Source organism: Saimiri boliviensis, chromosome 4, assembly GCF_048565385.1.
Source record: "Saimiri boliviensis isolate mSaiBol1 chromosome 4, mSaiBol1.pri, whole genome shotgun sequence".
NCBI classification, from domain to species: Eukaryota; Metazoa; Chordata; class Mammalia; order Primates; family Cebidae; genus Saimiri; species Saimiri boliviensis.
Genome location: NC_133452.1, coordinates 166,516,318 through 166,542,593, shown reverse-complemented (window position 1 = coordinate 166,542,593; position 26,276 = coordinate 166,516,318). Strand labels below are relative to the sequence as shown.

The 26,276-nt window shown below is 41.6% G+C and overlaps 2 protein-coding genes across 9 annotated transcripts; one reads left to right on the top strand and one right to left on the bottom strand.

The window, feature by feature from the left end:
- Positions 1-2,969: 2,969 nt before the first annotated feature.
- Positions 2,970-5,901, bottom strand: LOC101028609 (heat shock protein HSP 90-alpha-like). Its single transcript, XM_010332932.3, is given in 1 exon segment — positions 2,970-5,901. A coding segment is annotated over 1 exon segment (2,202 nt). The 5' UTR covers positions 5,861-5,901; the 3' UTR covers positions 2,970-3,658.
- Positions 5,902-12,353: 6,452 nt separating this feature from the next.
- Positions 12,354-24,375, top strand: ZNF311 (zinc finger protein 311). Of its 8 annotated transcripts, none has more exons than XM_074398607.1 (8): positions 12,354-12,410; positions 12,858-13,220; positions 14,416-14,532; positions 15,196-15,277; positions 19,102-19,193; positions 19,529-19,655; positions 20,314-20,418; positions 22,571-24,375. In XM_074398607.1, exons 3-8 carry the CDS (start codon positions 14,524-14,526, stop codon positions 24,154-24,156), a joined length of 2,001 nt encoding a protein of 666 aa, XP_074254708.1. In that variant the 5' UTR covers positions 12,354-12,410; positions 12,858-13,220; positions 14,416-14,523; the 3' UTR covers positions 24,157-24,375. The 8 variants fall into 8 exon arrangements, with proteins under 8 accessions (XP_074254708.1, XP_039318550.1, XP_039318549.1 ...); XM_074398606.1 differs by having other exon boundaries at positions 12,377-12,429; XM_039462616.2 differs by having other exon boundaries at positions 12,369-13,220.
- Positions 24,376-26,276: the final 1,901 nt, after the last annotated feature.

Below are 26,276 nucleotides of genomic sequence, written 5' to 3'. Positions count from 1 at the left end.
GTTAATTATTCTAGAATCACAGTATCCAATAGAAATACTATGTAAGCAACAAATGCAAGCCACCTATGTATTTTAACTTTTCTAGTATTATGTCTAAAAACTGAAAAATAAACAGATGAAATTAATTTTAAGTATATATTTTACTCAACCCACATATTCAAAATACTATCATTTTAACATGTTAGTTAAAATTCAGATATTTCATTTTTTTCCATAAGAAATCAAAACTGGTGTGTATTTTACACTTACAGCACATTTCAATTCTGACTAGTCACATTCTAGTGCTTGGTAGCCATATGTGGCTAGTGGCTACCATACTGGACAGTATAGTTCTAGATAAAAATAGACTAAATAGATGTAACGATTACATTGTTCACTTAGGTTCCTTAATTGGAAACTGACTGATAGGGGACGAAAGCAACTATAAAAGGTTCTCAAGGACAATGGGGAAATTTGAATATGGGCTGGATACTAGACTTATTGAATTATTAGTCACTTTCTTAGGTAGGATAATGATAATACCCTTATTAAGGGGTAATAAGGATAATACCCTTATTCTCAGAAGAGGCATACTGAAGTGTTTAGGAATAAGTATCATGATATCTTCAACTTATTTTCAAATGATTTCGAAAGAGATAAAGCAAATATGACCAAAAGTTTTGTTTAAAATGGTGGGAAAAGTTATGGAAAGCCACTGAAGAATTTTAAATGACATCACCTGACTTGCATTTCTAAATAATACTGTTGGCTACTCTGTGGAGTCTGTCTGAAGTCTACACTGTAGGATAAGCAGGACAACCAATGACCTGACCTAGATAGTAACAAGTGGATTCAGGATTGTGTTTGTTTTCTTATTGATTGACACAGGGTCTCACCCTGTCACCCAGGCTGGAGTGCAGTGGCACAATCATAGCTCACTGTAGTCTCAGTCTCCTAGGCTCAACCAGTCCTCCTGCCTCAGTCTCCTGAGTACCTAGGACTACAGGCACATGCCACCACATCCAACTTCAGGATATATTTCAAATATAGCACTGATATTATTTGCAACATTCCTGAGATAAAAGGAACAGGACTTTCAGGCAAGAAAATGGTATAAACACAAATATTTATTTTTCCCCTCCCATGATTTACTTTGAAATGTCCAACTGAATACAGAAATAGCATGTGTGTGTTTTATTTACATTAAATATCCTGTTGACATAGAAGTGACAGCAGAACATTATTTAGCCAAATAAGAAAGGAGTTAAGTTCAGGAGAAGATATAGGTAATTAGGAGATGCATGCAATGAGGACTTCTGAATGGTGCGTGATGCACAGCCATGACTTAGGGATAAGGACACCAAAAGAATTAAGCAAATTCAAGAGGAAAGGACCGCTGGAGACAATCAAGAAAAAGTATCATGGAAATTAAGGAATCTGTTTCATTCAAAAAATATTTATTGTGCTTCCTCCCCTTCCTCTGACCCTCATCATCTGCCAGGCAGGATTCTGGTGCATAAGAATAATTAGTAAACAAGAGATAAAGTTCCCTGCCTACATGGAGTTTATACTGTAGCAGAGAGGTAAGATAATACACCTGACCTTGCTCCAGCTGGGAGATTACAGGAGGTTTGGGAAATTGGAATGCTCCTGTAGGGAAGGTAACTACACAATTACCTGGAGAACAGAATGTAGCTACTTCAAAGCCTTGTCCTAGACTTGTATAGTCTGTAAGAGCTCAACAAAAATCAGAGGGGATGGATAAACAGGCTAAGAAATAGATGGATTTAAAATGTCCTCAGGGCATGAAAACATAAGTAATTCCTTCAAATCAAGAAGAAAAACTCAGACAACCAATTAAACTTACAGCAAAAGAACAAGTACTTAACAACACAGTATATCTAGAGAGTCAGTAAACATTTAAAATAGTATTCAACTTTATTAGTCATTGGTGAAATGCAGACTAAAATCATATGAGATACCATTACACACCCACTATAATGGCTAAAGTGAAAAGACAGTATCACGCATTAGCAACTGTGTAGCAGCTAGAACTCTCCAATATTGCTGCTGGGAGTAAATCTGTACAACTACTTTGTTTGGCATAGTCTATAACCCAGCAATTCCACTCTTAGTTATAAATGCAACAGAAATACATGCAGCAAAAGACATGTACAAAAATGTTCACAGCAGCATTGTTTGTAGTAATCAAATCTGAAAAAAACTCAAATATATATTTATCGTAGAATGATAAATTGTGATATTTTTACGCACCTGTAGTCCCAGCTACTTGTGAGGCAGAGGCAGGAAAATTGCTTGAACTCGGGAGGTGGAGGCTGTAGTGAGCTAAGATCTCACCACTGCACTCCAGCCTGGGTGACAGAGCGAGACTCAAAAAATTAGTAATAATAATGTAAAAGCCATTCTTAGTTCAGGGCCATACAAAAACAAGTAGTGGGTCCCATTTAGTCTTCATGTTGTGGCTTGCTGACCCTTGCCATAGTAGATATGGTGGCCAATCTCCAGAGCCACAGCAGATGGGATTGCTTCAGGAACAGGTAAGGAGTGACTTACAATCACTTAGAAGACAGCTCATTGTTCACTTGATCTATTTGAAAAGTACTCAGATATGTAACATCTAAAAACAAGTTCTTGGTACCATCCTTTGACATCATACCATAGCTCATTTTCTATTGCACTGCCAAAACTCTCCCCTATCACCAGAAGGATAACTGCTACCTCTCCTTTGCAGGACCCAAGAAAAGAGGAACACATTTAAGGCTGAATGACTATGGGCCATGTTGAATAACTGGTGAATCCAAGGATGTTGTCAAAGTCTCATATGGCAAGCTCTGCCCTTTCTAGATAAAACCTAGATGTAGGAATATCATCAAAAGGGAAGACATAATATATTATTCGGATGTTAAACTTAAAGCCCAGGAGAGATAAAGGAGCAATCTCACTGGACTGCCTAGAAAGGAAGGATCCAATTTTCTTTTCTTTTTTTTTTTTTTTCAACTTTTAAACTCTGTATTTGTTACAACTTTAAACAGAATGTGACTTGAGCACTACATTTCCGTCCACAAGACTGGCTCTGAGTTATTTTTGAACAGCTTATGATATACTTAGGTAGGCTAATAACTGCTCCTCCAAACAATACTTCTCTTTGGAAAACAATCCCTATGGAGAGTTCCATCAAGTTGCTTCAGTTTAACCTATTTCTAGAGGACTAGTACATGCAGAATTGGCAACTACAGGGGATGAAAAGTTCAGAAAGTAGATCCTACAAGATATAAAAAATACTTTTCTTCTAAACATCAAGGTATAGCTGGGGAACACTTCGATAACAAGATTTGGTCTACTAAGGAATCCGGCTTGATAGGTAAACACTTTAGACCACAAAGTTAACATGTTACATACATCTTACAACACACATTACCTCCATCTGTTAATGTAAGTCAATGCGAAACTAAAAAAGCATTACTAGCTCTGCTTTAACTGCCGAAAGTATCACAGCATTGCTTAGAAGTCGACAGAAATCTATCTTCCCCTTAAAGTAGTTGTTGTCATGCCATACAGACTTTTTAATGTTAACAAAAATAAAGAAAAACATCCTTGAAAATATATTATTAGAGGAACTGTAGAGTATTGAACAGGTAAGTCATCCCTCAGCTGGAGCTTAGTCTACTTCTTCCATGCGTGATGTGTCATCATCTCCTTCGAGGGGTGGCATTTCTTCAGTTACAGCTGCACTGGTATCATCAGCAGTAGGATCATCTTCATCAATACCTAGACCAAGTTTGATCATACTGTAGATCCTGTTAGCATGTGTCTGGGGATCTTCCAGACTGAAGCCGGAAGACAGGAGCGCAGTTTCTTAAAGCAAGATGACCAGATCCTTCACAGACTTGTCATTCTTATCAGCCTCTGCCTTTTGCCTTAAGGTCTCGATAATGGAATGGTCAGGGTTTATCTCCAGGTGTTTCTTTGCTGCCATGTAACCCATTGTTGAGTTGTCTCTTAGGGCTTGAGCTTTCATGATTCTCTCCATGTTTGCTGTCCAGCCATATGTGCTTGTGACAATACAGCATGGAGATGTCACCAATCGGTTTGACACAGCCACCTTTTCAACTTTTTTCTCCAATATGTCTTTCATGATTTTGCAGAGGTTCTCAAACTTTGTTTTTTTCTCTTCCTGTTTCTTTTTCTCTTCTTCGTCCTCTGGAAGTTCCAAGCCCTCTATGGTGACTGACACTAAAGTCTTCCCCTCAAATTCCTTCAGCTGTTGGACACAATACTCATCAATGGGCTCAATCATATAGATCACTTCTAAGCTATGTTTTCGAAGACGTTCCATAAAGGCTGAGTTAGCTACTTGATCCTTGGTCTCACCTGTGATATAATAGATATGTTTCTGGTTTTCCTTCATTCTAGTGCAGTAGTCCTTGAGAGAAACCATCTCATCACCAGAGGCAGATGTGTAGTATCTCAATAGCTCTGAAAGCTTCTTTCGATTTTGAGAGTCTTCGTGTATTCCAAGCTTTATGTTTCTAGAAAACTGCTCAAAGAACTTCTTGTAGTTCTCTTTATCTTCTGCCAGTTCAGTGAAGAGTTCTAAGCACTTTTTGACCAAATTCTTCCTGATAACTTTCAGAATTTTGCTTTGTTGCAACATCTCACGGGAAATATTTAGAGGGAGATCCTCTGAGTCTACCACCCCTCTAATGAAATTCAGATATTCAGGGATTAGCTCCTCACAGTTATCCATGATGAAAACTCTGCGTACATACAACTTGATGTTGTTCTTTTTCTTTCTGTTTTCAAACAGGTTAAAAGGAGCACGCCGTGGGACAAATAGAAGGGCTCTGAATTCCAACTGTCCTTCAACTGAAAAATGCTTCACTGCCAAGTGATCTTCCCAGTCATTGGTCAAGCTCTTGTAGAATTCTCCATACTCCTCATTAGTAATATCGTCGGGATTTCTGGTCCAGATGGGCTTTGTTTTATTGAGTTCTTCTTGATCGATGTACTTTTCCTTAATCTTCTTCTTCTTCTTCTTGTCACCATCCTTCTTTTCTTCTTCTTCTTCATCAGAACCAACATCTTCAATTTCAGGTTTGTCTTCAGACTCTTTCTCTTCTTTTTCTTTTTCTTCTTCTTTATCTTCCTTTTCTTCAGCCTCATCATCGCTGACTTCTTTATCACGTTCCTTCTCCACAAAAAGAGTAATGGGATAGCCAATAAACTGAGAATGTTTCTTCACTATCTCCTTTATTCTTCGTTCCTCCAAGTACTCAGTTTGGTCTTCCTGTAGGTGTAGGATAACCTTTGTTCCACGACCCATAGGTTCACCAGTGTCTGTCCTCACTGTGAATGATCCCCCTGCTGAGGACTCCCAGGCGTACTGCTCATCATCGTTATGTTTGGTGATCACTGTTACTTTCTCAGCAACCAAATACGCGGAATAAAAACCAACACCGAACTGGCCAATCATGGAGATATCTGCACCAGCCTGCAAAGCTTCCATGAACGCTTTGGTCCCAGACTTGGCGATAGTACCAAGGTTATTGATCAAGTCAGCCTTGGTCATTCCTATTCCAGTATCGACAATAGTGAGGGTTCGGTCTTGTTTGTTTGGTATAAGGTTAATATGCAGCTCTTTCCCAGAGTCCAGTTTGCTGGGATCTGTCAAGCTCTCATACCGGATTTTGTCCAATGCATCTGAGGAATTTGAAATGAGCTCCCTCAGAAAGATCTCTTAGTTCGAATAGAAAGTATTGATGATCAGTGACATCAACTGGGCAATTTCTGCCTGAAAGGCGAACGTCTCCACCTCCTCCTCCTCCATCGGTTGGTCTTGGGTCTGGGTTTCCTCACGCATCTTGGCTAAGGGACCACACGGGCTCCGCAGCGCAGCAGCACCAGGACGCTGAAGCAACTCCCAATTTTCATTCCATTGTAAAAGAAGACAAAGGATTCATAGTCTTTTTGACAAAAGCATGCAACAATAAAGACTGCAGCAACACAGTATAGTCAGTAACAAAAAGGTTAAAGAAAAAATCTCAATGAAGGAAGTTTACCCCCTTTTCTCTTACCCCTTAACAAATTCACATTTTTCATTGTTTCTCTCTCCTTGCTAGTGTAGACACAGCCTCTACTCTCACTCTTATGACCTTTCTGCTAGGAGAATCGGATACCCACATCCAGTCCTGTCTCTCTCTAGGTAGAACATCCAGGCCCTGCTCCTCAGCATAGGACTCCTCACGTGAACCAACCCTCTGTGAACACTGAGCAAAGATAAGTGTCTTCTCCAGAGTAGCTGACATTTTGAGCTGAGAGTCAGGGGGTGCATTGTATCTGTTGGTCTTCCTGGCTTTAGAGACCAGGAAAGTTCAGAGGCTAAGTTCTACATTTCACGTAATCAGCCTGCAAGAAAAGGTTCAGAGAAAAGAAGCCAGGAACGGATGCAGTACCACATTAAAAATTAAAAATTATGGCCAGGCACAGTGGCTCACACCTGTAATCCCAGCACTTTGGGAGGCCAAGGTGGGCCAATGATGAGGTCAGGAATTCAAGACCAGACAGGCCAACATGGTAAAACCCTGTCTCTACTAAAAAATACAAAAATTAGCTGGGCATGGTGGCTCGTGCCTGTAATCCCCTACTTGGGAGGCTGAATTAGGAGAATTGCTTGAACCGGACCTGGGAGGCGGAGGTTGCAGTGAGCCAAGATCGTGCCGCTGCACTCCAGCCTGGTCTACAGAGCAAGACTCCATCTCAAAAAAAAAAAAAAAAAAAAAAAAAAAAAAAAAAAAAAAAAAACTTAAATATTCCACAAGAACTGAGCAGTCTAAAGGGAAAAGACGTTGGCAGAGATGAAAAAAGTTAAAGCTCTGATCAGAGTTTTTAGGATTGGTGAAGCCAGTCTACAGTTGTGATTAAAAGCATAGAGGCAGGCACCACACTGCCTGGGTTTCCCATCCTCAGCTTAAGAGCTGCGACGCTGAGGGCAAGTATATTATCTTCTCCAGGCCTCAGGCTGCCTGTCTAACAATTGAGATAATGATAACATGCATCCCATTGGATTATTTGAGAATTAAATGAGTTAACACACATAAAACATTTAAAACAACCCCTGACCCAGAATAAGCATGCGCTATTCAAATGTTTGCCAAATATCAAGGAAAACAAATAAAGTGTATTCAATTAGGAAAAGAAGGGGTCAAATTGTCTCTGTTTGCAGATGACATGATTGTATATTTAGAAGACCCCCGGGCCGGGCGCGGTGGCTCAAGCCTGTAATCCCAGCACTTTGGGAGGCCGAGGCGGGTGGATCACGAGGTCGAGAGATCGAGACCATCCTGGTCAACATGGTGAAACCCTGTCTCTACTAAAAATACAAAAAATTAGCTGGGCATGGTGGCACGTGCCTGTAATCCCAGCTACTCAGGAGGCTGAGGCAGGAGAATTGCCTGAACCCAGGAGGCGGAGGTTGCGGTGAGCCAAGATCGCGCCATTGCACTCCAGCCTGGGTAACAAGAGCGAAACTCCATCTCAAAAAAAAAAAAAAAAAAAAAAAAAAAAAAAAAAGAAGACCCCCATCGTCTCAGCCCAAAATCTCCTTAAGATAATAAGCAACTTCAGCAAAGTCTCCGGATACAAAATCAATGTGCAACAATCACAAGCATTCCTATACACCAATAACAGACTTAAAGAGAGTCAAATCATGAGTGAACTCCCATTCACAACTGCAACAAAGAGAATAAAATACCTAGGAATACAACTAACAAGGAATGTGAAGAACCTCTTCAAGGAGAACTACAAACCACTGCTCAAGGAATAAGAAAGGACACAAACAGATGGAAAAATATTCCATGCTTATGGTTAGGAAGGATCAATATTGTGAAAATGGCCATACTGCCCAAAGTAATTTACACATTCAATGCTATCCCCATCAATCTAACATTAACTTTCTTCACAAAATTGGAAAAAAAAAAAAAATCTTAAATTTTATATGGAACCAAGAAGGAACCTGCACAGACAAGACAATCCTCAGCATAAAAAAAAAAAAAATTAGGGCATCACACTACCTGACTTCCAACTATACTACAAGGCTACAGTAATCAAAACAGCATGGTACTGGTACCAAAACAGAGATATAGACCAATGGAACAGACTATAGGCCTCAGAAACAACACCACACACCTACAACCACCTGATCTTTGACAAACCTGACAAAAACAAGCAATTGGGAAAGGATTCTCTATTTAATAAATGGTGTTGGGAAAACTGGCTAGCCCTTCCTTACACCTTACACAAAAATTAAGTCCAGATGGATTAAAGATTTAAACGTAAGACCTAACACCATAAAAACTGTAGAAGAAAACCTAGGCAATACCATTCAAGACATAGGCATGGGCAAGAACTTCATGACTGAAACACCAAAAGCAATGGCAACAATAGCCAAAATAGACAAATGGAATCTAATTAAACTTAGGAGCAAAAGAAACTATCATTAGAGTGAACTGGCAACCAACAGAATGGGATAAAATTTTTGCACTCTCCTCATCTGACAAAGGGCTAATATCCAGAATCTACAAATAACTTAAACAAATTTACAAGAAAAAAACAACCCCATCAAAAAGTGGGCAAAGGATATTAACAGACACTTTTCAAAAGAAGACATTTATGCAGCCAACAAACACAGGAAGAATTGCTCATCATCACTGGTTATTAGAGAAATGCAAATCAAAACCACATTGAGATACCATCTCACACCAGTCAGAATGGCAATCATTTAAAAATCAGGAGACAACAGATGCTGGAGAGGATGTGGAGAAATAGAAACACTTTTACACTGTTGGTAGGAGCATAAATCAGTTCAACCAGTGTGGAAGACAATGTAGCAATTCCTCAAGGATCTAGAAATAGAAATACCATTTGACCCAGCAATTCCATTACTGGGTATATACCCAAAGGACTATAAATCATTCTATTATAAAGACACATGGACACATATGTTTATTACAGCACCGTTCACAATAGCAAAGTCTTGGAACCAACCCAAATGTCCATCAATGATAGACTGGATAAAGAAAATGTGGCACATATACACCATGTAATATTATGCAGCCATAAAAAAAGGATGAGTTCATGTCCTTTGCAGGGATATGGATGCAACTGGAAACCATCATTCTCAGCAAACTGACACAAGAACAGAAAGCCAAACACTGCACGTTCTCTAACTCATAAGTGGTTACTGAACAATGAGAACACATGCACACAGGGAGGGGAACATCACACGCCGGGACCTGTCAGGGGTTGGTGGAGAAGGAAAAGATAGCATTAGGAGAAATACCTAATGTAGGTGACGGAGTGATGGAGGCAGCAAACCACCATGGCCAGTGTATACCTATTTAATAATCCTGCACGCTCTGACAATGTACCCTAGAACTTAAAGTATAATAAATGAAAGTTTTTTTAAAGTTTGCCAAATATATTTTTTAATGTTTAATATTAAAGGATGGCTTAAAGAAGGAGAAACAAATGGAGGAGAGAAAAACAGCAGAGGGGGCCGGGCGCGGTGGCTCACGCCTGTAAACCCAGCACTTTGGCAGGCTGAGGTGGGTGGATCACGAGGTCAAGCGATCGAGACCATCCTGGTCAACATGGTGAAACTCCGTCTCTACTAAAAATACAAAAAATTAGCTGGGCATGTTGGCACGTGCCTGTACTCCCAGCTACTAGGGAGGCTGAGGCAGGAGAATTGCCTGAACCCAGGAGGCGGAGGTTGCGGTGAGCCGAGACTGAGCCGTTGCACTCCAGCCTGGGCAACAAGAGCGAAACTCCGTCTCAAAAAAAAAAAAAAAAAGAAAAGAAAAGAAAAGAAAAAGAAAAACAGCCGAGAAGAGGATAAAAATAAGATGCTTCTGCAGGCGGGATCCTCTCTACCCACCTCCACACCCCGCCCAGTCCAGAGCTCCCGCAGGAGGGGCTTCCCCGGCCGGACTCCCATCCTCCACGAGGACCTGCTCCGTGGCCTCAGCTTCCCCGTGGTGTGGCCAAAGTATAGTCCGAAGACCTCCCGCCCGCTTCTGCACTGCGAGGTCGAAGGAATCACGACCCCATCCGCGGATCACAGACAAGAACCCGAAGGCTTTTCCATTCCGCAGTCTCCATGGTAACGCGTGCTTCGCCCTTCTAGGATCCGCAGAGGACCTTTGGTCTAGCCCTCCTCCCTTTGGTCTAGCCCTGCAAACTCCAGAAAGCTGTGCTGTCTGAATCACAGCTTGGCCACCCTTACACTCTTATCATTTTGGGCGAACAGATAAGCTTGAATATGAAATGTATCCTCTTCAGTGTAGAAAGAGAAAAACAAAGAAGACGAAAGCACAGGTTAATTAGAATTACTTGAGGGTAAGCTCCACGGGGCAGAGAATTACTTAACATAATCAGGCTTTCATTTCTCCATCAAATCTCATGACATTCAAGTTGAGAATGGTACAATAAACATTTATGTAAGGAAGGTAGTAAAAGAATAACTATTTGCCATAAATGAGCACAAGTATTCATGCCCAGCTTAGAGCGTTCTAAAACTCAGGAGGACTGGCCACAGGACCCCTGAAGGCCGTTTTTAAGTAGTGCAACAGATGCCCAACTTGGAAAAATACGTAAATTTTCAAAAAGTAAGAAGGTGAACTGTGGGATTAACAGGGAGAAAAATTTTACATGGATCCCTGGCAAAATTCCAGTAGTAAATCTTTTAGGAGATATTTTATGAGCGATTGTGATTAGCCAAGAACAAATAGTGTAAATAAATGTCTCAATGGAACTAGATTATTAAAGTATTACTAAAGGTGTACTGTAGAAGTATCTTTATAACAGTAAAGAGTATAGCAGTCTTTCATGAATGCTCAGCACAAAAATATGTGAAGTGGACATTAATACTGTTAAGTAGATTAGTATTGAAAAGAAAGCCAGGCGCGGTGGCTCAAGCCTGTAATCCCAGTACTTTGGGAGGTGGAGGCGGGTGGATCATGAGGTCGAGAGATAGAGACCATCCTGGTCAACATGGTGAAACCCCGTCTCTACTAAAAATACAAAAAATCAGGCCGGGCGCTGTGGCTCAAGCCTGTAATCCCAGCACTTTGGGAGGCCGAGGCGGGTGGATCACAAGGTCAAGAGATCGAGACCATCCTGGTCAACAAGGTGAAACCCCATCTCTACTAAAAATACAAAAAAAAGTAGCTGGGCATGGTGGCGCGTGCCTGTAATCCAAGCTACTCAGGAGGCTGAGGCAGGAGAATTGCCTGAACCCAGGAGGCGGAGGTTGCGGTGAGCCGAGATCACGCCATTGCACTCCAGCCTGGGTAACAAGAGTGAAACTCAGTGTCAAAAAAAAAAAAAAAAAAAGAAAGAAAAAGAAAGTTAAAGTCTGTCTTTCCTGTACAAACTACATTTCAGGATAACCAAATAGCCATGAATTGCTAAAATTATGAAGAAAAGTTTCTCTTTTTAGAGGAATTCTAACTAATAAATGTAAAAAAAAAATTGAATTAGAAAAATTACAATTTTACAATCTCTGAAGAAATGGGTAATTTTGGCAAAAATGATGAGTGACTGAATGTATCAGATTAAAAGCCAACGGGTAAGTTTACACGGAGGGATTCAACTACCAAGTATTAAACTCATTGGTCAATCTTAGCATCAAAAACATAATATGCTTCCTGATGTGTGGCATAAAGTGCTGGGATTACAGGCGTGAGTCACTGTGCCTGGCCCAGATGTGAATTTTAAAAAAATTAAGACACATGCCCAAATTAAAGTATGGACTTCAGATCCTCAGTGAAAAAGAAAATAAATGTAAGAAGCATACGTATATATTTAGGGAAATATAATATGGAGTTGATATTAGATGATAACCAGGAATTATTTTGTTAAATGTGATAATGATACTGTGATTCTGTAAGGAAATATCCTTTTGCAAAGAAACGCATAATGAAGTTGAAAGTAACATATTTGGGGTTTGCTTTAAAACGTTTCGCAGGAAAAATGGAGATCGATGAAACAAGTATTTCATGTATTGTTAATCGTGAACGATAGGTATATGAGGGTTAATTATACTCTTCTTTCGACTTCTGCATAGGCTTAAAATAGTACTTACTTTTGAAAAAGACATTCCGTGGTGGTCTTAGCTAATATTTAAAAGTAACTTTTTCATATATTTGCCACAAAACTTCTGTCCGTTTCTACCTAGATTTTCAACGCGCGCGAACTCCTAGAAGGCTGAGCCGCGAGGAGGGAGGCTGGAAAAGTCTGAGGGAATGCGCAGACCAGCGAGTTGGCCCCTTTCCTAGAACGTCACCGGAAATGGCCCTTGGCGGACTAGGAAGTGGATCCGCCGTACGTTTTTGTATCTCTTCGGCTGGAAGGTCGGTGGCTTGGGCAGACGTGAGTCGGAATCTGCGGCTGAGCGGAGAGGAGTCCGGCGCCGCCGCCGCGTTACCTAAATACCGGGCCCAGGGGTTGCAGGCAGGGGCGGGGCTTTGGGCCGTATACGAAGGGGGCCCGCTGCAGTTTCCGGCCTCGAAGCCAATCCCCAAAATGAGCTTTTGCGACGTCTTTGCCTCGCCTGCCCTCCTCTTGCTCCCAGCGGCCCCTGACCCGTTCTTTTTACTCTTCTCCGCAGCGTGCGTTCGTATGATCAGTCAGCCAGCCAGTTTTTAATCCAGCACATACTGTTGCAAGTGCTGCTTTAGGCATTGAGAATACAACAGTGAACAAAACGGCAAAAATTCCTGCCCTCACGGAGCCTACGAGCCTACGTTTCGGCGAGGACACAACGGCTGTAAACGTTTGTTTGTTCGTTTGTTTTTTAGGGAGTCTCGTTCTGTCCCCCGAGCTGGACTGCACTGGCGCGATCTCGGCTCACCGCAACCTCCGCCTCCCGGGTTGACGCGATTCTCCTGCCTCGGCCTCCGGAGTAGCTGGGCCTACAGGCGAGCGCCACCACGCCCATCTCACTTTCCTGTTTTTAGTAGAGCCTGGGTTTCACCGTGTTAGCCAGACTGATCTCTCTCCCGACGTCGTGATCCGCCCGCCTTGGCCACCCAAAGTAATGGGATTACAGGCGTGAGCCACCGCACCCCAAGCCACACTGTATATATTAATAAGTAATTTATGCATCATCTTGGAAAGTGATAAAGTGCAACAGAGGAAAAGAAGGAGTCATGTAAAGCAAGGTAAGGCACATCAGAATTGTGGGAAGGGGATAGGTTGCAATTTTAAATTTTAAATAAGGTACTTAGAGTGGACCTCCTTGGCCAGATGTCATATAAGAAAACACTTGAAGGAGGCAAGATTATTAGCCATGGAGAGCGCTTGAGGTGAAGGGAGCAGCCAATGGAAAGGCCCTAAGATAGGAAAGAAGGAAGGTCGCTGTGGCTGGAGAAGATTGAGGGAGCGGGGCTGTTGAGAATCACACATGCTGTAGACTTGTATGCCACGCTTAAGGCTTCACCTTTTCTTTAGAGTGAGCAGGAGAGGAAGTTAAAAGTAACGTATACTTTGAATAGGTCCTTGTATACCTCTGTAAGGACTTCAGCTTTTATTATGAGTAAGGTTGAGCCACTGGAGAGTTTTGAGCAGAGATGCAATGATCCAACTCAAGTTGTAAACAGACCACTCATTGCTCTATTGAGAAGGACTGGAGGAAGACCAAGATTGAAGAAAGGAGACCAGTTAGAAAGCTACTGCAGTAATGGGAAGAAGGGGAGGTAGCAGGTGATAGTGGCTCAGACGAGGGTGGTAGCAGTAGAGATTCTATTCTGGATATGTTCGCATTTTCAGGTTTGTCTTCCTGCCTCAGGTTCTCAGTGACTACCTTTTTTATTTTTTTTTTTTTTTTTTTTTTTTAATGTGGTAACCGTCCTCTCTTTTCCCTTCACCAAATATGCAGAAAAATAAGATGTTTGAGCCGGGCGCGGTGGCTCAAGCCTGTAATCCCAGCACTTTGGGAGGCCGAGGCGGGTGGATCACGAGGTCGAGAGATCGAGACCATCCTGGTCAACGTGGTGAAACCCCGTCTCTACTAAAAATACAAAAAATTATCTGGGCATGGTGGCGCGTACCTGTAGTCCCAGCTACTCAGGAGGCTGAGGCAGGAGAATTGCCTGAACCCAGGAGGCGGAGGTTGCGGTGAGCCGAGATCGTGCCATTGCACTCCAGCCTGGGTAACAAGAGCGACACTCTGTCTCCAAAAAAAAAAAAAAAAAAAAAAAAAAAAAAAAAAAAAAGATGTTTGATCACAGCTGGTTTAGTGTTGCTAATGAACCCCAAATCCAGGGCAGTGCTTGACACATTAAGCCAAACAGAAGCTGCCCTGTGGGTCAAGAAGAGCCCTTTGGCTGGCACCACCAAAACATGTGTTCTCCAAAGGAGTCTGACATCCGGAGCCACTTCACAACTTGTTTGAGGACTCGATCTGACCTGTAGGAAGATACTGGGGCAGCGGTGGAAGACTGTTAAAGAAACCTGGGCGAAAAGATGCAGGAGGTAAGAAGAGGAGGGTCTGTGATAAATCACAAGGAAAAGGCCGGGCGCGGTGGCTCAAGCCTGTAATCCCAGCACTTTGGGAGGCCGAGGCGGGTGAATCACGAGGTCAAGAGATCGAGACCATCCTGGTCAACATGGTGAAACCCCGTCTCTACTAAAAATACTAAAAATTAGCTGGGCATGGTGGCGTGTGCCTGTAATCCCAGCTACTCAGGAGGCTGAGGCAGAAGAATTGCCTGAACCCAGGAGGCGGAGGTTGCGGTGAGCCGAGATCGCGCCATTGCACTCCAACCTGGGTAACAAGAGCGAAACTCTGTCTCAAAAAAAAAAAAAAAATCACAAGGAAGAAGGAAATGTGAGTCCAAGAAAGAAAGAAAGCAGTGCAAGTGGTGGTGGGTCCGACTCTAGATACTGTTGAAGGTCTCCCAGATATTCTTTTTCCTGCTTGACCTGGTGATCATTAAAGCTTTGTAGTTGTAGAGAGTAATTGGATGCCATTTCTGTTTTCTTAAGGTGTTAGGAACTGAGTCCATTATTTTTTCCCCTCTTTCGGTATTTCTGGGAGACAGTTTCCATGGATAGGACTATATGGTTACTTGCATCTTCCTATGTCTTTTTCTCACCTTCATAATTTCCCTGAATTCATTCTGTGCCTTGCAATAGGCTGTGCTGTTGGATGAGAGTTCAGGACCACCAAGCCAGCTGCTCTGGACCTCCCAGGATACCCAGCTCCCTCAGAAAAGAGGTGAGGTACACAGGAGATTGTGGCAGGAGTCATGGCAGCTGAGAATGGAGTAAGACCACAGAATGGAAAATGGAAAAAGACACAGAATGGAAAATCAGAGCCTAAAAATCTGATATCATTATTGAGCATTTATAAAAAGTCTTCTTTTGTTTCTGTACTAGGCTTGGATCGATATCTAGCAGAACTAAATAATCTGTTTTTGCTGGTATCTTAAATTTTGAAAAAAATCAAAAATTTATAAAAGATTCTACAGGGCTGAACGCAGTGGCTCACGCCTGTAATCCCAGCACTTTGGGAGGCCTAGGAGGGTGGATCATGAGGTCAAGAGATCGAGGCCATCTTGGCCAACATGGTGAAACCTCGTCTCTAATAAATATACAAAAAAAATTAGCCGGACGTGGTGGCACATGCCTGTAATCCCAGCTACTTGGGAGGCTGAGACAGGAGAATTGCTTGAACCCAGGAGGCGGAGGTTGCGGTGAGCCGAGAATGCGCCATTGCACTCCAGCCTGGGTAACAAGAGCGAAACTCCGTCTCAAAAAAAAAAAAAAAAAAAAAAAGATTCTACAAAGCAATTTATCAAAGAAACTCAATGCAGTCAGACATTTACTATATATATATATAACTTGAGATGTATGGTAAATAGCATACATACTTATACATAATATTTTACACTTACAAAACTTGTGGTGTAATTCAGTAATTAATTCATACCCAAGCATAATTTTGCCAACATGTAAAGTTTGAGTATATACAGTTTTACTTCTGCAGACCTTTTTGGAGCTCTGATACTTTTAAATGATGTATAGATACCTCTGAAACATAAAGCAGTGACAAAAGAAGGAGCAATAGTTTTTTCATTGAAGCCTTGTGCTCTCTGGGGACGTATGTGAGGAAGAAAAGGGGTTAAGATTTGTATAAAAGCTGCTAGTGGCCGGGTGCGGTGGCTCAAGCCTGTAATCCCAGCACTTTGGGAGGCAGAGGCGGGTAGATCACGAGGTCAAGAGATCGAGACCAACATGGTCAACATGGTGAAACCCCGTCTCTACTAAAAGTACAAAAAATTAGCTGGGCATGGTGGCGCGTGCCTGTAATCCCAGCTACTCAGGAGGCTGAGGCAGGAGAATTGCCTGAACCCAGGAGGCGGAGGCTGCAGTGAGCTGAGATCGTGCCATTGCACTCCAGCCTGGGTAGCAAGAGCGAAACTCCGTCTCAAAAAAAAAAAAAAAAAAAAAAAAGCTGCTAGTAGGCCAGGTGCGATGGCTGACACCTGTAATCCTAACACTTTGGGTGGCTGAGGTGGGTGGATCACTTGAGGTCAGCAGTTCAAGATCAGCCTGGCCAGTATAGTGAAACCCCATCTCTACTAAAAATGCAAAAATTAGCCAGGCATGGTGGCACGCGCTGTAACCCCAGCTACTCAGGAGGCTGAGGCAGAAGAACCACTTGAACACAGAGGCGGAGGTTGCAGCGAGCCGAGATAGTGCAACTGCACTCCAGCCTGGGCAACAGAGTAAGACTGTCTAAAAACAAACAAACAGAAAATGCTGCTGTTGGAGGTGCAGCCTAGGAAATGGTATATAGCAATTCAGGAGTCATAAAATCAGTCCCAGAAAGGCATACACTTTTGAACAGATGAGTAGGCACATTCCAAAGTAAGCTTTTTAGTATATGTTACCTGCAACAAGAAAAATAAAATATATTTCTAGATACAATGTTGATACCTCCATAGGAGGAATCCTGAAATGTCTACTGTACAAGGTATAAATGAGAATTAATATAGAACATAACTTTTTTATAAATTTAGAAACAGAAAATAGTAGCTATTGCTCAGCTCAGATGCACGAGTCTCCTAGTCCTCTTCTTCTCAAAAGTGTTGAAATCTCCTGTGGTAGATTTTCAGAATCAGAAAATCTACAGTCACATATCATGTAATACAGTACAAATGTGTTAATCTCATCCCACAAAATATCTGTATATTGCTTTAACAGAAAGTTTTATGTTGTTTTTTCATGTAACCTCTTTCCTAAATTCATTTTTAACTTAAGAGGAATAACTGACTTCTCCATTTCTAAAGCTAAAAATAAAGCTTATGAATCCCTATGAGTGACAGACTTTCCCAGTTGTGAATGAGATATGGTAAAAACCAGGAGCAATGTAGATGGAGAGAAATTAGAGTCATATAGCAGCATGCTTCTGTCACAGTGTCTATAAGGATACATTTAAGACATGTGCATTTCATTATATGTAATTTTACATGAACAAAGAAGGTAAACAAATATAAACTTCCAGTTAGTGATATACATGTTATTAAAGTGTTTAGGGGCAAAGTGTAGTGATGTTTCAATTTACTTTGAAATGATTCAAAAAATAAAATACGTTAATGAACAGAGAGAGGAATAGATAAATGGAAAAGTATGTGATAAAGCAAATCCTGTAGAACGTAAATTGTAGAATGTAAGTTGTTGGTATGTGGATATTTACTATATAATTTTTTGACTTTCTATATACTTGAAAGTATTCATAATAATATAAATAATGGTTGAAAACATCCGATAGAGAGCTTTAATTGTGTTAATGTTATAAAGAAAAGAACTGTTATATAACATTAATATGGCACAAATGTGTCTATTTTGAGTTGTGTGCTACCCAGGTGAGTTTAGACTTTTTGAGACAAACAGTTATAAAGGAACTTGGAGCTTTTAGGCAAGACAGTGGAAAAACTGGAGCCACCACAATTGAGATGTAGCCTTCATCTTGGTCAGAAGCTGCAAGTAGCTGAAATGAAACAAGAGTCCACTTGGGCAATTTCACTGAAAAAAAATCAGCTTGGTTCTAAAATCAGGTTTTGGTAAAAATGGAATGATAATCTTGGAGGTCTAAAGCCAAAGGGTGATCTTAAAATCTTATTAATAGATTACTTTGACCCTGCTGGTGATTAATAGGAGAAAGCAGTTATTCAGATTTGGACTTGGGGATGTGTTGATAAACTATCCAGAAAAATAGGCACCTTAAACATTGAAGCTATGGAAAGATTGTGCTAGCCTGCAAAGAATAAACTAAGGCCCTATTAATTAGTAATATGAAACCACTTCTTACCCAGTCATATGGATTATACTTGAACACTCGGACATTCTTCATAAAGTTTCTTTTGCATTTTAAAAGGCTGTGTGTGCTATACTATATTGGTGTAGAGAGGACAGCTTAGTACTCGGGAATTAGGAAAAATGTGCAAAATCAGGGAAAGAATGATTCCTCTCATAAGGGAAAAAAAATGTAACAAACTAGCTGGAGGTAGACCAGCTATTAAGTTACCTGAAGCAATAAGCTTTGGTCCTATCTCTGGATGCTTGTATTCAACACATCACCACACACACACACACACTCACACACACACACACACACACACACACACACACACACTCTTTTTCATACTCCTACTCCCAAGTATTTTGGAGGAAATGACTTCAGTATTCAAACACGGGAAGAAAGGTTATCCAAAACCTGGGAGTCACTGATTTACTAGACCCGTCTGGGGAGGGGGAAGGGTTATTCCAGGACAAAGACCACAGGAAAACAGAGGAGGTGAGAGAGGAGAAGAGTACACTTCCAAGAGTTGTCTTGGCTACTGTGCCAGGGCCTGCTGCCCAACACTGGAAGCTGAGACTAGAAAAATAATGAAGAGGAAGGATACTGTAAGGCAGTAGCCTGAAGCCCTGGGTTAGAACTGCATAAGCTTCTACCTTTGAGGAAGAGAACATGAATGCAGGAGATTTCATTAATACTGTGCTAAATTGACTCTTGGCTTGTTTGTCTTCCCTCAGCTCTATCACCTGCTCAATATCCTGCGTTCACTAAAGATGGAAGCCAAGGAAACCTGCCACAAGCAGATATCACACTGATGAACCAGGCCCAAGTGAGCTGAGGCCCCTTTCCTTCTCCCTGAAGATACATCACTACCCCCAAAACATGGCCTCATTTTCACGGCGTTCTCTGGCTGTGCAGCTCCTAAGTCAAGGTTCTCCGTCTCTCATAAGGAACCTTTTTTTGCATGATAAACCACTTGTGGGTTTTCTCTTTCATGATTTTTGGCTATCAAAACCCATGCTTCCTTTCATCTCATTTGTACATGTCCAGCAAACTGTAACAGACTTTCACTTCTATAAACCTCCTTGCAAATTCCTTTCTTTTGCCTCTGTTTCCTGAGGAAACTGGCGTTTCCTTCAGGATAGCAGGAGCATATTATTTCAGGAGTCAGTGACATTTGAGGATGTAGCTGTGACCTTCACTGACGGGGAGTGGCAGTGTCTGACCTACGCTCAAAGGCATCTCTATAAGGATGTGATGTTGGAAAATTATGGGAACTTGGTATCACTTGGTATGGACGTTTCCTGCACTTGACTTAATGCTTTCTATCTTCTTCTTTTTTTTAATTTAATTGCTTTATTTATTGATATACGTGAGGTCTCATATTGAAAGTCAGACTCCTTATATTTTATCATCAGGATCTTACCCAAAAATTAGAGTTTTGAGTCACCTCTGTTACGTAGTAAGATAATTTTTTGGCTAACATAGTTGCTGTTTTCTGATTCAGAATGAGACTCTGCCTGGGTGAAAAGGAGATGCTTAGCTTCTGTTTGCCCTGGGTTTTGGTTTCCTCATGCCTCTCATTTTTTAATCACATGTTCTATGTTCTGCTCCTAGTCATGAACTGCCTTCTAGGTACCTAAGACTGGTAGTCGTCCTGTATAGACTCCTATTCTCCTTAAAAACAAAACAAAACAAAACAAAACAAAACAAAAAAACAGGGAAGTACACCCAAATGACTGTTTCCCAGAACCTTCTCTTTCCCTTTGAGTGTGACTTTTCTGAAAAAGTCCCTAAACATGTTCTTCTACACGTTACAAGACCCCTGAAAAACCCTTTTCTCTACCTAAATTAACATTTCTTTCCTGTTTCCATATGCAAACAGAAGGATAAGGGCTAGGCATTAAGTTATATGTTACTCTACACACTTATTTCTTCTCTTCAACCAGGACTTCCATTTCCTAAACCTCCTTTAATCTCTCATCTGGAGCGTGGAGTGGAGCTCTGTGTGCAGGATCCACAGGGCAGGGAGCCCCTCAGCTGCTCCTGCCTGGGTGAGTAATAGAGAAGTTTCAGTCCCTTCTGATCTTCCACGTGACAATGGTTATGGAACATGCTCAGTGGTGGACTGTTCGGCCCAAAGAGCCCAGAAAGGAAACCCATTTAGGAAACTTAAAGAAAAGAAAACTGAAACAATGACAAACTATTTGGGCAATTATTTTGTCCTTATTTAATTGGTTATTTGCAACCTATTTAATAGATTTTGCAATTTGTCCCTCAAAAAAAGCTCAGAAGCCAGGCACAGTGGCTCACGCCTATAATCCCAGCACTTTGGGAGGCTGAGTTGGACAGATTATCTGAGGTCAGGAGTTTAAGACCAGCCTGACCAACATGGTGAAACCCCATCTCTACTAAAAATACAAAAGTGCTGGGCTCATGCCTGTAATCCCAGCTACTTGGGAGGTCTGAGGCAGGAGAATCATTTATATCCTGGAGACAGAGGTTGCAGTGAGCCAGAATCACTGCACTCCAACTTGGGGGACAGAGCAAGATTCCATCTCAAAAAAAAAAAACGCTCAGAATATTTATCACCCTTCTGTGTATCAGTTACTTCAGTGCTTGTAAATTGAAACAGGTGAGAGGCATTCTAGACAGAAGGAATAACATGTGAGAAAGTATTGAGGAGTAAAAGAATATGAACTGCGAATTGTTCAGTATGAGTAGCGCAAAGGACGTAGAATAGCTCTGGGGAGGTTCATAAGCAATAGAAAGGGGCAAGGTCATGATATGACTTCTGTTTTGGGGGAGTGTTCTTAAGGAATCTAAACTACAAAACTTGAACTTACAGTAACAGCTAATTTTGATTAAAATACCTCAGTGTGGCATGTGCTTTACATAAGTCAACTTATATAATCATCATAGATAGTCTAGAGTTCATTTTATAGATAAACCAGCTGAGGCAAAGGAGAAGTGAACGTTCACACAGCCATTAAGAGTTATGAAGTGAGCCGGGCGCAGTGGCTCAAGCCTGTAATCCCAGCACTTTGGGAGGGCAAGGCAGGTGGATCACCAGGTCAAGAGATTGAGACCATCCTGGTCAACATGGTGAAATCTCGTCTCTACTAAAAATACAAAAATTAGCTGGGCATGTTGGTGCACGCGTGTAGTCCCAGCTACTCGGGAGGCTGAGGCAGGAGAATTGCTTGAACCCAGGAGGTGGAGGTTGCGGTGAGCCGAGATTGTGCCATTGCACTCCAGCCTGGGTAACAAGAGCGAAACTCTGTCTCAAAAAAAAAAAAAAAGAGTTATGAAGTGTCAGAACTAGGATTTGAACCCAGGCAGTCTCATGCTGGAACTAGGGCTCTTGACCGTATGATTTACTTTCTTCCTGTCTAGTTAAATAAAGGGTGCCATTGAAGTATTTTAAGCTAAAAAGTGACATGATTAGACTTGATGTTCAGAAAGAATAACCTGGAAGCAGTATAGAGGATGGATTACAAGGAAGTCAGACTAAAGGATGTTTGAGGGAATGGCAATTAGTGAGTGAGAATGCACTGGCAGTGGAAATGAAGAGGAAGAGATAGAGTTCAGAGATAATATTAATAAGATGTGTGGACTCCTTGGTTGCCAGCAATAAGAATTAACCCAAGCTAGCTTAAGCACAAAAACAAGAATGTATTTATTATTCAGATGTGTCATGGGACCTAAGGGCAGCTATGTGTCAGGCTCTAGAAGAGACTGGAAACCATCAGGTCCCTCTCTCCAGCTGTATTCCCTGCTTCTTTGTGGGTCAGCTTCCTTCTTTCTGGGCAAATTGACCTCTGCTTCTCAGATCAGATGGTATCACGTTCCCTCCTCTTTACCAAATACCATCCCACTACCACTGGTTCTCAAATTTAAGTGCTAAAGACTGAGCTACTCTTAGAGCTGGCCTTATCCTACCTTCAGATCACAATTCTAAGGTCTAGGATGAGAGAATCTAGCCTGGTTTGGGTCAGTTATTGCACAGATCTAATCTGCCCCAGCCAGATCAGCTGAGTCACACAGAAATATGGCTCTCCAGGACTCTCTCTTGGGAGCAAAGCAGACAGTTCCTTAATTTTTCCAGCATGGAAAAGTTATTTACTCTTTAAACAGCTTAAATTTTTTTACCTCTCCCATTTCACATATTTTCTTTCCTCTGACATTAGTATTTTCTTGTTTAAGTGTCAACTGACAAGACATGGCCTGAGAATGAGAAGGCAAGTTCACAACAAGAGATTTTTGAAAATGGAGAAGTCTGCTGGGTGAAATTTAACAGTCTCCTAAAAGTTGATTCCCAGGATCCTGAGGTTAGAGAAGCTTGTGTACAAAATGCCAAATTAGAGAATCCCTGGGAAACACCTAAACGGGAGAAACTGAGGGAAGAGAAAGAAGGCTCAGAGGAAGGGAACTCCAAAAAACAAAAGAACCAGAAGGTACTTAGAAAAAGCTTGAATCTAAACTCAATGCATAGTCCATGTAACAGAGTTCTTACAGCACAGAAACTCCATAAATATGCCAGTTGTGGCAAAAACTTCAGTTGGCACTCAGATCTCATTCTCCATGAGCAAATTCATTCTGGCGAGAAACCCCATGTGTGTAATGAATGTGGGAAAGCATTCAAGACCAGAAGTCAGCTTTCTATGCACCAGATAATCCACACGGGGGAGAAGCCTTTTAACTGCACCCAGTGTAGGAAGGCTTTCAGCAGTAGATCAGCTCTTTGCCGACATAAAACAACCCACAGTGGGGAGAAGCCTCACGAGTGCAGGGACTGTGGGAAGGCCTTCAAGACCAGGAACCATCTCTGTATGCATCAGCTCATCCACACTGGGGAGAAGCCTTACGAATGTAACTGCTGTGGGAAGGCCTTCCAGTTTAAGTATTCCCTTACCATCCACGGCAGAATCCATACTGGGGAGAAGCCATATGAATGTGACAAGTGTGGGAAGGCCTTCAGCGGGAGTTCAGACCTCACCAAACACTTAAGAATCCACACTGGGGAACGACCTTATGAATGCAGCAAGTGTGGAAGGGCCTTCAGTCGGAGCTCAGACCTAAGCAAACATAAACGAATCCATACGCGGAAGAAACATTATGGGTGCCCCCAGTGTGGAAAAGACTTCAGCATCAAGGCAGAACTTACCAAACACAGGAGGATCCACGCTGAAGAGAAGCGTTACAGGTGTGAGGAGTGTGGGAAAGCCTTTCGTCATAACTGTAAGCGCAGGGCTCACAAACAAGGGCACACTGGGGAGAAACCCTATCAATGTGGGGATTGTGGGAAAACCTTCCAAGATCGACACTACCTCACCATCCATCAGAGAATCCACACTGGAGAGAAACCTTACAAATGTGTAGTGTGTGGCAAAGCTTTCAGTGGGAAGTCAAACTTGACCAATCATCAAAGAATTCACACTGGAGAGAAGCCTCACAAATGTGAGGTGTGTGGAATGGCCTTCCATCATAGTTCAGTCCTGAGGCAGCACAAAAGAATCCACACTGGTGAGAAGCCATACGCCTGCAGTGAGTGTGGCACGTCCTTCCGTCAGGGCTCAGCTCTGATTGGACATAAGCGAGTTCATACTGGGGAGAAACCTTATGAATGTGAGGAGTGTGGAAAAGCTTTTAGAGTGAGCTCAAATCTTACTGGACATAAGAAAAGAAAACATCAAGTGTGGAGGGCCCATGAACTTGATGAGAGTAGGAAATCCCTCTCTCCAGTAACTGTTTCTCAGACCTCAGTAGTCAGGATTTTGACCACTGCCTGAATATAATGCTGCTGGTGTTCTTTTCTGTTTCTCCTACCTAGAGGCTGATCCTTCTGTCTCCTATATTAGTTATTCCTGATTTCCTGATCCTTAATTGTGAGATTCTCCAAAGACACTGTCCTTTACCTTCCTTTTCAGTATTTATTTTTTCAGTGAGCACATTTACTTCTAAGAGTTTGTCAGTCACTTCATAGTAATAATAAACACTTATTAGTGCTTGCTGTGTTCCAGGCAGTATTCTAAGGGATTTACACATTTAAACTTTTTAAATCCATACAACATCCCTATGAGATCAGGAATTTGAGGTACAGACAGATTAGCAAACTTGCTCAGGATCATGTAACTAGTAACTTCTGTGCAAATGATCCCCAGATGCTCCACTTTTCCTAGGCCATATGTTTGCACCACATCCTTCAGACATGAAGTTATACCTCAGTTCAGAACAAAACAGTTTTTAATTTATAAACACTGATCATTTTTAGCAATTTTTTTAACATAAAGCTAGAATGATACTTTTCCGTATTTCATCAGGATTGCTGAGATTCAAAGTGAAAAGGGAAACCACAGATAAGGGCCAGGCACGGTGACTCCTGCCTGTAATCCCAGCACTTTGGGAGGCCGAGGTAGGAGGATCACTTGAGGTCAGGAGTTCGAGACCAGCCTGGCCAACATGGTGAAACCCAGTATCTACTAAAAAATACAAAAATTATCCAGGCCTGATGGTGGGTGCCTGTAATAAGTTACAAATAAGAAATCGACTAAACTGCTTAAGTAACAGTTCATATATGGATGAGCATGAAGCCTGCTCCATCAAATTAAGTATTTGGTTATAGATAGGCCAAAATTTTTCAAAGTGTTTATTTCTTAAATATTTACATGACATGAAATCTTCCAAATTTATTAGCAAACTTTTCAGGACACTCTGTCTAACATTCTCTGATGGCCTCCGTATTGGATCCAGACAGATTGCCTTCAGACACCACTTTCACCAATCCATCTTCAACATAACTTGTTTTAAAATACCACTGTGAGCCTCACATCTGCTTTTAGAACTCCTGATTAACTTTCAGTCTTGCAGTAAGAAATTACCAACCTGACTTTCAGAAGTCTTATACTGATTTTTTTTTTTTTTTTTTTTTTTTTGAGACGGAGTTTCACTCTTGTTACCCAGGCTGGAGTGCAATGACGCGATCTCGGCTCACTGCAACCTCCACCTCCTGGGTTCAGGTGATTCTCCTGCCTCAGCCTCCTGAGTAGCTGGGATTACAGGCATGCACCACCATGCCCAGCTAATTTTTTTGTATTTTTAGTAGAGACGGGGTTTCACCATGTTGACCAGGATGGTCTCGATCTCTTGACCTCGTGATCCACCCGCCTCGGCCTCCCAAAGTGCTGGGATTACAGGCTTGAGCCAACGTGCCCGGCCGTCTTTTACTGATTCTTAAACACATAAAATGAATATTTCGAGAGCGTATTTGAATAAATTTTAGTTTTTTACCCGGTGAAAAAGATATGTCCTGAATTTTGAAGAACTACTTTATGAGCAGTGGGTTAATCTTGTTCTGCAACTATCCCAGGATAGAATTACAGTCCACAAGTAGAAGCTACAGGACGTCTATGTTTAGGACATGCTAAACTGGAACAGATTCTGCCATAAGTAGTAAGTTTGGTAGGAATAATGTTGCAGGAATTCAAAGGTGACGTGCGTAATCGAATGATAAAACATGTTGCTTAAAACCCTAGGCTGTAGTTCTAATTCTGAAGTTACCAAACAAGAGTTAGACAGTCTAAGTTACAGTTTACATACAAAAGCTGGTTGCAGTGCCTCACACCTGTAATCCCAGCACTTTGGGAGGCCAAGGCGGGTGGATCACCTAAGGTCAGGAGTTCAAGACCAGCCTGACCAACATGGTGAAACCCTGTCTCAAAAAAAAAAAAAAAAAAAAAAAAAAAAAAAAAAAAAATTTGCATACAAAAATCAGGTAAAACTCACTTTTTTAAATCTAATTACATTCTACATGCAAACAGAAAATTTTTACCAGAAACACTGATAATGAAATTATTTTTACTTCGCAAAAGAAATGAAGAATGCCAACTTCATTTAATACAGATGATAAGAT

Bases quoted from the DNA above. Each gene is read 5' to 3' on its own strand.
- ZNF311 (XM_074398607.1), top strand. The intron at 15,278-19,101 runs GTGAGGTACACA...GTCTTCCCTCAG, and splicing joins CCAGCTCCCTCAGAAAAGAG to CTCTATCACCTGCTCAATAT. The intron at 20,419-22,570 runs GTGAGTAATAGA...TTCTTGTTTAAG, and splicing joins CCTCAGCTGCTCCTGCCTGG to TGTCAACTGACAAGACATGG.